Genomic DNA, 14,091 nt, shown 5'->3' on the forward strand with positions numbered 1-14,091 from the left:
AAAATGAGTACACATGAAAGTCTCCACTAATCCCATTGCACTGGAAAACACTGTACACATACAACTACATTAAGTAGAGTTGGTCAAAATTGAATAGTGAGGTCATCGTAGATTACTGTAACTCACTGTTCGCCTTCATTTTGTTTTCCGGGTAAGTTTGACACACATGAACAGCTTTGTTTAAAAGAGTTTCTTGCCCCTCCAAATAAAAATTAAGCGATGTTGCCATATTCCTAGATCTTTGTAATTAACATGGTGAGAGACAATATTAGAAATCAAATGATGGCCAAAATGATGAAAGTTAGACCCAAGTTGAAGTAAAACCGTAATTATCCTTATCCTGTCGTGTTTGATAAGTGGACATGTTGGTGGTACCTCCTCTGGGAACCACATATGTCTGTACCAATTTATTGACGAAACACTAGTTTTTGCGAACCAGGACCAACAGAAGGATCGACAGATTGAGATTATCCTACCTAGAGATTTTAAACAGCTGCTGTTAAACATAGCTTGCTCTGCTTTTCCTCACTTCTTGTGCATTTCCAGTGTCTTTTGAATATATGTCACTTAGTTTGCCCACCCTGCGCTCCTTACATGCTCCAGTTTTTATCAGTTTGGACTCAATGCATCGCACCGTTACAGTGAATAGATGAAGGAACATTCATTTATTATTTTTCAGCATAGCCATGTGAAACACATCTGGATCATTTTTGATGGTGTTACCTGAAGTTTTATCTTGTCAGTGTTCAGTATTATCTTTTCTCTGAAGTATATCATCATGACAATTCATTATATAAAAAAAAAAAGACTCATCTAACTCTTTGAAAGAAAGCAAATAAGAGTATTTCCCAAAATGCACAAACTCATATTCTGAACTCATCCAGTGAGGCCTCTGTTACAAATTATTCTTCTAAAAAGGTGGACATCACCTGCGTGTGTTTTTCCATTTAAATGGCAGAATTATGATTGTTAATCATGTTAGACTGCTTTTAAAATGTTACACAGTAGCAGTGTAACAAAGATATCCCCAAATGACTCATGTTGGGTCGTCTTCTATCTTTCTGTGCATTGAAAGCAGTTGTTACAACTGAACGAAAGTGATTAAGTTAAATTCTATCCCTTGTTAAATGAATGTATACGATGAACTGTTGCTTCTGAAGCGTACGTGCTCTCTCCAGTATCTGGACTTTATGAAGACGTATAATAAAAACTGTTTTTGGTCCGTAATACATGAATGTGTTTCTGTGATTGTGTGCTGTATCACTTTGGTGGGGGGTTTAAAGGGGTTTAAAGGGGTTTGTAAGGGACACCGCTACAACCTTTTATGAGCTGTTGGGTTCCTGTCTGGAGACCCCCTCCCCGAAAACTATAACCCTCCCACAACAACAGCCGTCCTCTTATCTGATCAAGCCATACACAAGGCCCTGGAGACTCTAAAAGGCAGAACCAAAACATTCGCTGTGTGTGTGTGTGTGTGTAGTTGTGTGTGTGAGGTTTATCATGTTTCTGAGCAACACCTGCTGGCTGCATGTGTTACTGCAAAGAGTGAAAACTAGTTTTGTGTATTAAAATTGTCTCACTGCTGTTTGTCACAAGCATTTTTTCTATATTTCGCTGTATATTTACAGACAGACTTGCTACTTTACCGTAATCATTTAAGAGATCTTTGTAAAGGTCCATGGACTGTGTAAACACAAGGGACAAAGATGGAGATACTTCCCCATAAACAGCATAAAGCCGGTGCAGAGTGAGGTGCAGTAAATCCATGTATATTGAAATACAGAATATGATGTCGGTGGACCCTTTTGCAACAGTTTGTAGATTGGCTAAGATCAACAACGTACACACTTTCTTTGTATATTTCTCTGGTGTAGTTTGGAGTTTCCCAGATCACATGTGTGTGTAAAGTAGCCTGGCTCCGCCCTCATAAAGGCTACTGTAGGTCAAATGTTTGGGTGAGAGATTTGGTGCTCATTGTTGTGGTTGGATAGATCCTGTTTTTGGTTTCAGACCTCTTGTCTGAGTAATAACAGTCTGTGTGGGGAAATCAACCTAACCTGCACCACCTGGATTCACTTATTTGTTACTACACTGATCCTGATTAGTTCCAGAGTTGCTGCACACACATTAGGTCTGAAACAGTCCTTTCAGATTATAGAGGTATGAATGTAGCCTACAGTAGAGCTTGGTTCTTGAATGATGTAATTGCACTAAAAGACCACTAGGTGGAGATAACAGAAGATAATTTAGAGCAGGAGTGTCAAACTCATTTTCACTAAGGGCCACACTGTAAAATGAAAATCAAGGCCAGACATGTAGAGCTTATTGACATGCTTTTATTGTGTTTCCGCATGTCGCTTTTCTTGAAGTTTGTCGCATTTTCCGTAATGTTTGTTCTTCTGTCGCTTTTTTTTTTACTTTTGTTGCATTCTTTGTTGACATAAAGCACTACAAAAGTCAGTAAAAGAGTTGCTTATCCATCATAGAGTTTAGCAAATTAAGCAAATCTAAGATTACATTTACATTAAGGGCCTTGAGTTTGACACGTGATTTAGAGCAGGGGTCTTCAACGTTTTTTAAGCCAAGGACCCCTTAACTGAGAGAGAGAGAGAGAGATGGAGCAAGGACCCCCTATTACATATATTGTATAAAATGAAGTTGCATATTAAACTGGGGCTACAATAACATGTAGGGCGGCCTAAAGCCTTTATAAAATACCTTTTTAGTGCATAGAATACTAAGCCATTAAAATATTAATTGTTGGCATGATTTAATAAATCATCTTGTATGAGGCACAGTGAATCTTTAGGATGAACTGTTTGGCTATCTTAGTGACTAACTATAGGCCAGTAAGCCTGTCATCAGTGGAGATTTATATTTGATAATAATATGTGGAAATTATGTTTAGACATTTGAATTTTTCCAAAATTAACAGTAATTTGAAGGCCCCCCTCCAGTGACTCTGAGGACCCCCTAGGGGTCCCGGACCCCCTGTTGAAGATCTCTGATTTCGAGTGTGGAGTCCAGTGTAGTTTGATGATGTAATGTAAATTCCTGGTATTCCGCGCCTTAACAGAGCTACAGTACATGGCATCAGTGAGTTAGTAACAGTAATCTACGCTGAGTAAATACGCTAAGGAGGCATCTCAAGTATGTTTGATGTTCTTTTGATCATATTTGATATTTTTCCATTAGCTGTGAGTTCATTTGAAAGCTTCCCCATTTGGACTTGGCTTTTATACTTTAAAAATGTAATACAGCTATTATGCGAAACACAGAGGACTAATGTATCTGAGTTCAGGAGTTCAAAATGCAAGTTTTCTAATGAAATCGGTTAAACTGTGAACATAAAGAGGTAATGAAAGAAACAAACATTGACAATACATCGTTCGTATTTCCCAACATGATACTTTCATCCAGCGGCTGCAGTAAAATAAATGGAACCCTAAAACATTGTATTAAAGGCACTCATCATTGTGAAACACTAATACTACAATAAATGGAGATTAAAGGAGGTATTTCCCTCATGTCATCACCATCGATCACTATGACTCTCTACTTGATATAATTAGTAATGCACATAGTTATATACAAGTATATACACTACCGGTCAAAAGTTTGGGGTCACTTAGAAATGACCATTACAAAAACAAAAAGGGGTTCTTGACTGTTGTAGAAAGAAGTGGCTGATCTTTAATGCAATATCTACATTGCCCATTATCAGCAACCATTCATCCAATGTTCCAAAGGCTTATTCTGTTTACTAATCTGACATCATTTTAAAAGGCTGACTGAGAAAACATTGGAGAACCCTTTTGCAATGGACCTTTTTCACAGCAGACATTTTGACTTGTCATAGTAGGAACAGCACAGCTGAAACTGATAACCTTAAAGGTCTATTATGTAAGCACATAATGATATCTGAAAACTGCTGCCCTGGTTAAAAATAAAAAAAACAATGCAAATGATCTCAGGTGGTATTCTGTCTATAATGGAGTGGAATGGAAATGTCTAAGTAACCCCAAACTTTTGACCGGTAGTGTATGTATAACTGATTTCATTAAGCAGTTGGCAGTTTGAAATGAATTAATAAAATGATGGAAACTGAATCAATAAGGTAGGAAAGTGTGTTTAGTGGAGAGAGCTTTCAAAACATTCACTTTTGAGTTTTCAATTTGTGAAAACTAAGATGTTGCAGACCTGACAGATTCAGCTATTGCTGTATTATCTATCAAGTGACGTCAATGAAAAGACTAATACGACACGGACCACTCTGTTTGTTCACTCACATTAAAAAGAACCCGCAGCCTTGATCAGTATGTTAAAGTTGCTTTAATTTCTTTTTTTAAACATTTATTCCAGGCTGAATGATCATTACCACAGTTTTGACATGTACATCATTAATATCTTAGTTAAACCAAAATAAAAACAGCCATAGAAAACATTGTTTGTCTGTCACATCTGGACACAGGTGTACTTGAACTCCTGAAAATGACCACATATACACACAAACATGGCAGACTCTTAAATCTTTTTTTCCCCCCATCAAGACAGCAGACTGCACCAGATTGGTTAAATCCTAATTCAAATTCCAGGAATTCAAATACAACTTTAAGTCAGGTGTGCAGATCACATTGGAATAGTTGTATTAAAACATTGCAAGACAGAGAGTCATTCACCATTAATAAGAGAGGAAAAACACTGCTCTTGCCTTTATTCTCCTACAAAACAGCTAGCTATTATTTTATCTTTAAAGTTTGTTTTTTTACAAGACAGAGAGAGAAAAAAAAGGAAAGAAAAAAAAAACATGTTGTGATATGAAGAGTGCTGTAAGAGTTTAAAAACATTATGAAAGGCCATTAATCAGTGACTAGTCCCACAGATCTTAACATTGTTTGCATTTATGGTGCAAAAAAAACAGTGTAAAGTACTAGGCCATAGGTAGCATTGTTACCATAACATGGACATTTTCTTTCTAGTAAAATCACAAGTTTAAGATTGTCTCGCTAATACGAGAAGTGGTCATTGATTATTAATACAATATTAAAATGCTCGAATACAGGAATGGTGGTTGAAAGGTGTTTGAATGTTAGGGCTCTGCTCACTCAGCTAATTACTACATTCCAGGTTTCTCTGAAATGCGGTTACTACCTACTACAACACCCATAATGCAAATGGTTGTCAGTAGTGATGTCACAGCTGTGGGAGGGCGTGCAGTTACTAGAGCTCTATATGTGAATGTAAACAGGACAAAAGTAGGGAAAGATGGGTTTTTATAAGAAACTGTGGTGTGTATTTAATGTAAATGTCTGTACAGCATGTATGTATGTATGTGTGTGTGTGTGTGTGTGTGTGTGTGTGTGTGTGTGTGTGTGTGTGTTTCAATGCGTGTGTATGAGCGCATGCGTGGCGTCTGTGTAGAAATGACTCAGGCTAGATAGGCTGGCCCTTGCTTGTTGCCAGTCAGACACCGTACTTACACACAGTAACACTGAGATAGAGCAACAGCCAATCACACTGCAGTGATGTCACACACACGGGTTCACGAATACAGTTTTTATACACTGTACAGAGAGTTTTAGAGCGGGAGGAAAAACCACTGGCAGTGTCCCAGGCAGTGTGTTTTACTTCTCCATCTCACAAAGTCACCTCGAAGAGAATTTGTGCTTGTGGGTAAAAAAATAAAATAAAAGATAGACTCACAACTGTTGGCTAAAAGTTGATCCAAGATCACCAGTTAACAAAATAAAAGCACAGGAAGAGAGAAAAAAAACAGTATAGAAGAAGAAACAGAACACTACTTGGTCACAGTATCACATCCTGAATTCAGCTTATGATAAAACATACAAAAACGCCCACTTTCCTTCATTCTGAAACACTTTTATGTAACATTATTTATTAGGGACATGATTTTTTTTTCAGGACTCGGGACACAACTTCCTTTTAGTAATGATGGAAAGCTGTTTTATTTTTACTGCTTTTTATGTTCCTGATCACATCCCTGAATGAAAACAAAACATCAAAGTAATAAAAAAAAAAAAAAAAAAAGTTTCCGTCCCTCCTCAGTCCTGATCGTCTTCTGGGATCTTGACTGGCTTACGTAGCACCTGGCAAATGTGTAGTTGCAATTTTCAGTGAGTCTTATCTGATTTCTGTCCAGCGTTTTCCTTTTTCAAGTCTCTTTACCGTTCCCTTTTTATTTACAGTTGGGAAAACATTCCACGATTCCAAGTTCTATTTCCCTTTTTTGAGACGTGGAGGCAGTAGAAGATGAGGACAGAATCAGGCATCCCTCATTATTCAGTTTTTTTGGCACAGGTTGAGCCTTTTCATGTCCTTTGTCTCTCGCTTTAATCCCCAAAATTCATAACAGTTATTCCACAACAGGATTTCTGGCTCATGTTAAAAATGCCTTAATCGACATGTGTACTGTATGTGCATGTAAACAAATACAGAAAGAGATGTGGAAACACTTTTCGAGCTCACGATTCAAGTCTTAGTTAGACTAAGCTAAAGAGGATGTGGTGGTACTGTTTTTATCTAAACATGGCTTTCTAATTCACTGGCTTATTATTTATACAGATGTGTCCGTCTATGTGTGTGTGTGTGTGTGTGTGTGTGTGTGTGTGTGTGTGTGTGTGTGTGTGTGTGTGTGTGTGTGTGTGTGTTTATATATGAGAGATACAGCAAAAAGTTCCATGATAAACACGCAGCACACCACATTACCAGTAATGATTCAACAGTCCACTTGTCATGAACTCAGAGTAAAGCACACGTTTACTATTTACAGGTCTGTACAGTGTGTGTGTGTGTGTGTGTGTGTGTGTGTCGCTTGTCTGTGTGTGAGAGGGGGGTCTGAATGTAGAAGTCTCAGGGGACTGAGTAGTGAGAGCTGTCTCCACTGGAGGACAGTGTACGGATCCCAGTGGAGGGGTAGAGAACTGAAAAGTAGTAGAAGAAAGTGGAGACAGAGCCAAGGCGCTTTAGTTGCTGTGCATTGTGGGTATGTGGGCTGATCCATAACAGCAGTCGGGGAACAAGCAGCTTGGGGGGTGTGTGTGTGTGTGTGTGTGTGTGTGTGTGTGTGTGTGTGTGTGTGTGTGTGTGTGTGTGTGTGTGTGTGTGTGTGTGTGCATGCGCGTGTGCGTGTCTCCACTAAGAAGAGGAGTAGAAATTTTCCGAGAAGCGCTTCATCTTTTTAACTTTTGGATAATTTGGGGTGCGAAGTAGAAGTCGATCTCCAAAGTGCCGTCCTTTGCTGAGGTGCTTGGTTGATGAGTTCTGACTTGCTGAGTTGTTGTTTCTGGTGAACCGGTCGGTGTAACTCAATGGGTCCTGTAGGTGCTTTAAACGCTGCGCTCTGGTTGAGCTCTGGTGAACGCTGAGTTGGATACTATTATTGTTATTGGCTATGAAAACTGGATTTAGGCAGTACTGGGGTGGACTGTTGCAGTTCTGTGGACAGTTTCTAGTGGACTGAGGACTGTGGTCGGGCAGTGGGGTGAGCCCGGCTAGCTGGGTCCAGTTGGTCGTTGGGAACGGAGCGTCGGTTCTGGTCCGGTCGGTTGGTAGCCAGGTACTTTGCTCTCATACTGGAGGTGTACTGAACAGATGGAGGACAGTGAGGACAAAAGGAGGGGATAGAGGTGGAGTAGAGGAAGAGGGGGGTGACAGAGGGAAATATGTCAGGGAAGAAGACAACCAAAGGGAGAAATTGAAGTGGGATAAAATTAGAAGCAGGAGAGAAGAGGAAAACATGTATAGATTACGATCCAGCATTATTTAAACTGAAGAATGCAATCATTATTGTAGAAACAGTCTCAGTTAAATGTGAATGGTTGTGACAGACAGACAGACAGAGAGACAGACAGATAGATAGATAGATAGATAGATAGATAGATAGATAGATAGATAGATAGATAGATAGATAGGATTACAACGTGTGAGGTAAACAAACACAAACAGGTACAGCAGAAATACTTTGACCAGTCATTTGGACAGCCGGGGGTTTGATTACAACAGTCATTAGTTATATAACAGCTGATTAAGTCTGGATGATGTTATTGTAAATTAGCAGATGTGGTCCATTTTGTCAGTTGTTGTAGTTAGTGCTCTAGTTCTGATGTAGTAGGTTAGCCTGGTATGAGTTAGTGGTCTCTTGTGAGCAGCTAGCTAGTTACTGTCGGAGGTCTGGTTTCCACATCACTGCAGACGCCGATGATGGGGGAGCACTCTGGGCAGCAGCCGGGGTCGACAGCCCCTGCCTAAGAGTGACGAATCGTGGCCATTTTGGTGGGCGCTACAGTTCAACAGTGGAGGCGGGAAACGTGCGCTCCTGTCACTGTTTAATGGTGAAGGGTGAGGGGGCACAGAAACAGAGGACACATACACCTCGACAAGAAAATGCACACATAAGACACACTGTGGGAACAGGGAGGGGGGTGGGGGAGAGGAGGGGGAGCAGGAAGTTTAGAGGTTTGGGCTCAAAATCTAAGATCTTTCATTGTCACTGCAGGGTACGGCCAGTTGACATGAAGTAATAATTGCTAGATTTGTGGATTCAATTGTGTCAGTTCACAGTATTGTAGCCCCAAATGTATACACTTGATACTGCATGGAACAACATCCACAACTACAGGCCCAGCAGCACCTTGTCAAAGCCAGAATAGTCAACCTGTTTGTGACAAACAGTTAAAACAAGAGGTGCACCTGCAAGACTGGCAGAATTGTGTCTTTTGGTGTTGAACGATAAAAGGTTGATGTACCACAGTTCTAAATATTAGAAAAATCCCCAAGAGGTTCTCTCAATGATGTCTCTGAACTGGTCCATCTGTTGTCACGTGGTCTACAAGTTCTCCTCACAACCAACCAGACGTTTTACATCAGAAATAGAGGACAACTTTGTGTCTAACATGACCCGACAATTACACTTATCAAAAGAGGCGAGCGTCTCTTTTGATGCAAGTGCAAAGCCTACTAACAACAGACTTCTTTTCAAACTTCCAGTTATCCCAGGCTGCCAAAATGACCTTCATAAAAGGCGATCCATGATCACGGTCTAGTTTGAGCACAGAGGACACTTGCAGTGGTGTAGGGATAGGGGGCTACCTTCCAATATCCACACTGGCACGCTATAAAAACATCAGACATATAATGCATTTATCAACACTATGCTTCCTTTGTTACATTCTTAAATTACATTTAAAAAAAAATGCCATCTCTGTGGGTTCTGCGGTTTTTGAATATTTCCCAAGCTGCACTGTGGGTATTGGAAGATAGTGGAGGGAGAGTGTGTTCTAGAAAGTGTGCACTTACAGAGGGTGGAGGGGACTCCCTGCCAATCAAGGGGGTGTTCTCACACCGAGGGTTCTGAAAGTTTGCGTTCTGGCTCCTGCGTTATAGAATAAGAGGTTACTGCATGTGGTCACCCTGCCACTGGTGCTCAGTTGTTGAGCCGTTGATCTGTTGTCCAGCTGTGGTCTGCTCATGATTGTGACTTTAATGCCTCTCTGACAAATGGCCTTAGTAGTAATTAAGTCAGGAACTTAAGCTTGGTGTTACCACATAGCCAGGGGTTAAACACCTCTGCCACAGTGCGACATAGTTAACATTCCTTCCTAACAATGCACAAAAAACAAACATTTTTAGTCTCACAATGGGACACTGGCTCAGTAAAATAGTACTTTTATCAGTGTGAGTGTGTACCCACAGGAAACTGGTCTTAGGCAGAAATTGTAAAAAAAAAAAAAAAAAAAAAAAAAAAAAAAGTATACATTGGTAATTTGTAACTATTAAATGATTAAAAAAAGACGACTCGAACATAAAATATTCTTTCATTAAGCTTCAAATGTCCCTTGCGAGCACAATTTAAAAGCGAGTCGAAGAAGGGCTATCTCTATGATCTCTTGTATTTTATGTACAACAGCACAACTGATCACTGATGTTGACAGTCAGACTCCTTTACACCTTAGATAATAGGTAGATAATGAATGTCTGAAAGAAACTGAAGGAACATGGTTCAACTTACAGTATTAATGCAAAGAGATATGTACGGGAGAGTTCCCACAACATTTTTAAACTAGTAAAACGTATTTGTACCCAGGTAGCTTGATATAAACAACACACATTGATCATTGTTCAGTATTTAAAGCTCTGTTTCAGTTTAAAATAAAAAATGTAAGATCGTTGTACTTAAAGGACAAATAAGTGGTTTTCTATGTTTCGGTCCATTAACTATAAATGTATAGTTGACATTACTGCCAAAGTATAGGTCTACTCTAAGTTATTGAGCTGATTTTCCTAAGATTATGTTACTGGTCCTTTGGCAGCTGGTAGTCTTGCTGCTGGCAGCTGACTATTGTTCTTGAATGTCAGATTCCACAAGCATGACAAGGAAAAAATAAATATGCTCACAACTGTATACTCATGCAATGATAGCTTAACTTTGACTACAAAAAGCTAATATTCACTTTAAGGGATTAGATCAGGCAAGTGTCACAACTATTCTGGTATGGACCAAAACTGACTGGCTATGTGAAAGGAAATAAATCCCTCTAAAAACCCTACTGTATGCTTTGAAACACAATCGGTATTGTTAAGCATACAGGATTTATTAATGGCCCAAAACATGAAAAACATGGTCCTTTAATGGTCCAAAAAATCTCACAATACTACATAATACAGGTACTGTACTGTCCTGCAGAATTACATTTTTTTTTCTTAGCAGGAAACACCACATAGAACTTAAATAGCTTACAGCTAAAATAGTAGCAAGCAGTGGCAGACTAGAGGTATATATGCTTATTTCTCTTCTCTATTATTTGTTGTATTCAGAGCAAGCAGTCCTTTGGCAAACTGTAACACGTAGCAAGCAGGGTGAAAGTATTAACTTATACTATGGCGAGTGCAAACTTGAATTCTCTTTTAACAGCTTTTCTGCTAACATTGTGGACTGAAACTGGATGGCTGGCTGATACAGCAGGCAGCAATTCTTTCTATCAGCAATAAAGGGAAAGCTAGTAAAGAGATGTAATTTACTGATAGAAATATTGCTGACAATGTGTCACGAGGGACATGCGAGCCATACAGAGCAAAAAACTAGCTATTCTAACTTATATTGCAGGCAGTGAGAGTTGCTATGCTGCTAGTCTGGGTCACTGGGGGGAAGGGGGGGCAAGCATCAGCTACCTATGGCAGGCAAGGTATTGATCCTGCTAGCCTCTAGCTAGCGGTGGGTGCTAACTCACATGTATTCAGTGACGGGGGCATTGCTGACAGTGTGGGCTGTAGCGGGCAGGCTAGCTTCGCTACCGTAGCTGGAGCCACAGCTGTAGAGACTGGGCATGTGAACGCGGTACAGGTTATCGTGCACACCGCCCCGTGAGGCACCCGACTCATCCTCTCCGTCTTCCTCATCCGTCCTTCAATTGGTCAGGGTAAGGGCAGGGCACGAGAGGGCATGATGGATAGGAGGGGAAAAGGTAGAGGGGAGGGAGATCCGAGAGAGACAACAGAGTGTAAACAAGTGGTTGAAGAGGAGGTTAGGAGAGGGGAAGGTGTACTTGTACTATGAGGAGTCCCCTGATACAAAAGACTGGGTAAGGCCATGCCTTCAGCACCAAAAGCAGCTGAACAAGAAGAAAAGGAACATGGGCAGCATTCATCTACAAAACAGGTCCGCTACAAGTACAGTGGGGTCTCTAACATTTACTATACAGCCCAGAGTGGACCCATGAAGCTGTTTTTTCTTGGGTTACATAATATTCAACTGTATGAAGATAGTAGACTCTTCCATATCCTCAAAGTTTTCTTAATATGTAGAAACATGCAGACATTTTCTTCATGCAGTCATCCTCTTGACATAGAGGATTTGCTACTGATAATTACTGTCCATTTTAAATTGTCGAAATTTAATCAAATTTCAGAAATCCATTTTCTTTCAAGTACTTCATGCATCACTGAGTGCCCCATAAAACTTAAAGCAAAAACATCAGGAAAAAAAGGAGATAACATGGCTGGTTTGGGCAAACCATTTTCAGACATAAAATGGTCAAAAATGTAAAACGTCCAACGTAACAGAATGAGGCATCAAATAAGATATGTGCTGATTTGGAAGTTGGATCTCTGGCTACAGAAATGTACTGGCTTCTACAATGTATGGGTCAACCACAAAATACATGTACATGTACAAGCCCCTACTATCAAGACTATATATTTTTTTCTTCTTTGTCATTTTTTTGGAAGCCTATACCAGCTATCTACACACTAACAAGTCGCATCAGGCAGGTAATGTTTCAGAGAAGTAAAGAGGGAGGGAGCTGTATGAAGCACATACTGTATTTAGCAGGGCGCTACAGTATGTCAACAGAGACATGAGGCACAACAGTAGTTACTGCATTGAGTGGCCACCAGATGGAGGTATTTCACTCAGGCAACCAAAAAAAGAGCTAAGCTGTGCAGCCCATCAAACACTCTGCAGTTGCAGCACAGTCAGCCTAATATGCAACCAACCCCATGAGCAGTTATTCTTGCTAAATTCTGGGCCATTATGGATTATTGTGTAATACCTGCTGGGCCATGCATTAGCATTGCTGGTAATTCACACCTAACAAACAAGCGTAAAACACCACTATTATAGCACAGCTGTTTCATAATTCAAATCGTTCACCAGAGTGAAACTCGTTACTGCATGTATAGTCTAGAGCTCTTTGCACTGATAATCATTTGTTTGTTTGAATGGCTATTTGGACGGGCCGTTCATTGGACCATAGGGTCGTTTTAATGTCCTTGATATCCACCATCATTCGCTGAAGCCCAAAGCATTTCCAAATCAGGACAGGGAGAGAGGAGGAAGGGGACGGAACAGAAGGAGGAAGTGGGGCACAGAAAAAAAAAAAAACGTGGTGACACACAATCTAACACAACACTGGTCGCTCCAAGTCCACAGCGGAGAAAAGAAAATGAGAGATAAGTACAAACATAGAAACAAACAATCAGCCAGACTGGCAGTGCTAACGGCAAACAATAAAAATAAACAAAACTGGATAGATGCAAAGACAGGCAAGAAGACGTACGGAAGGATACAACAGCCCAGGAGGCAAAAACACTTAAAGAATGACATGCATGGGCACCGAGTAGATTCTTTTCCACTGTTTTCAGGTCATAAGATGAATTTAGTTAAACAATTACGAAGTTAGAACAAGTTAACATGTTAGTTGTTAGTGCACAGATTAACTAAAGAGATAGATTTAGAAATGTAAATGCTTGTGCGAGTCTTGCGTGTTTGTGGGAGAGACTGTATGTGTGTGTGTTACCTCTTGCCAGGCCAGGTATGTGGCACACTGCACACAATGGAGGAGAACATCAGAGCAGTGACAAAGGAGAAGAGAACCAGGTAGATGACACCCTCCACCCCGTCATAACACAGCCCAGTCAATGCCTGAACGTAGTCCTACATGGAGAGCAGAGGAGTCAGTTGTGAAGAAAGTCTTGGATTTGAGGAGTTTTTTCTCTTCTAACACAAAGTGACTCACCATGTGTAGGCTGCGGCAGTCGACCAGAGCAGTCAGCTGGTGAAGACCAACCTCGGTGGAATTCAGCACAGACTGGATTTGCTCCAGACTCCCCTGCACACAAGAAGCAAAGGTTACACTCTTGCGTGCTCAAATGTAGATATCCGCCTTTGTGTACGTCCTCACACAGCAGATAGACACGTGGCACTTTCGTAACCGCCACTTTTATCACGCTCCCACTAATGCAAATCCACTCATCCGTAAAAATAAAGACCTACAGATCATTGCACACACAAGCGCACACACCTTGGTGTTGGCATGGTCACGTGTTGCTGATCTCAGTAGCTCTGCCACATCATCCTGCATCTCCACCAATGCTTTGTGACTCCCTGACAGCCTCTACAAAACAAACAGAGAGACACAAGAGACACAAATGGGGAAAAAAACACACACACACACAAATACATTTTTGGGTTATTTGATTGCTTTACAGGTTTAAGAAGGTAAATCACCTACAATAAAGGAACCAAAGAGGAATGCATTATATAAAAATACAAAAAAATATATCAAAAGAATAACT

General features: G+C 40.4%; 1 protein-coding gene across 3 annotated transcripts in view; it reads right to left on the minus strand.

The window, feature by feature from the left end:
- Window positions 1-4,313: 4,313 nt before the first annotated feature.
- The window catches only part of LOC114571510 (protein tweety homolog 3), a 28,453-nt gene continuing 18,675 nt past the window's right edge, over window positions 4,314-14,091 (minus strand). For 2 of the 3 annotated variants that reach the window (XM_028602481.1, XM_028602487.1), the window contains exons 10-15: window positions 13,818-13,910; window positions 13,533-13,625; window positions 13,314-13,450; window positions 11,247-11,420; window positions 9,316-9,391; window positions 4,314-7,603 (exon numbers count right to left, since the gene is read on the minus strand). In XM_028602481.1, coding sequence (XP_028458282.1) covers window positions 7,469-7,603; window positions 9,316-9,391; window positions 11,247-11,420; window positions 13,314-13,450; window positions 13,533-13,625; window positions 13,818-13,910 — 708 coding nt within the window. In that variant the 3' untranslated portion in view covers window positions 4,314-7,468. The remainder of the gene's footprint in view (window positions 7,604-9,315; window positions 9,392-11,246; window positions 11,421-13,313; window positions 13,451-13,532; window positions 13,626-13,817; window positions 13,911-14,091) is intronic. The other variant, XM_028602496.1, reaches the window with a different exon arrangement.

Source organism: Perca flavescens, chromosome 2 (genome assembly GCF_004354835.1).
Source record: "Perca flavescens isolate YP-PL-M2 chromosome 2, PFLA_1.0, whole genome shotgun sequence".
Taxonomy (NCBI): domain Eukaryota; kingdom Metazoa; phylum Chordata; class Actinopteri; order Perciformes; family Percidae; genus Perca; species Perca flavescens.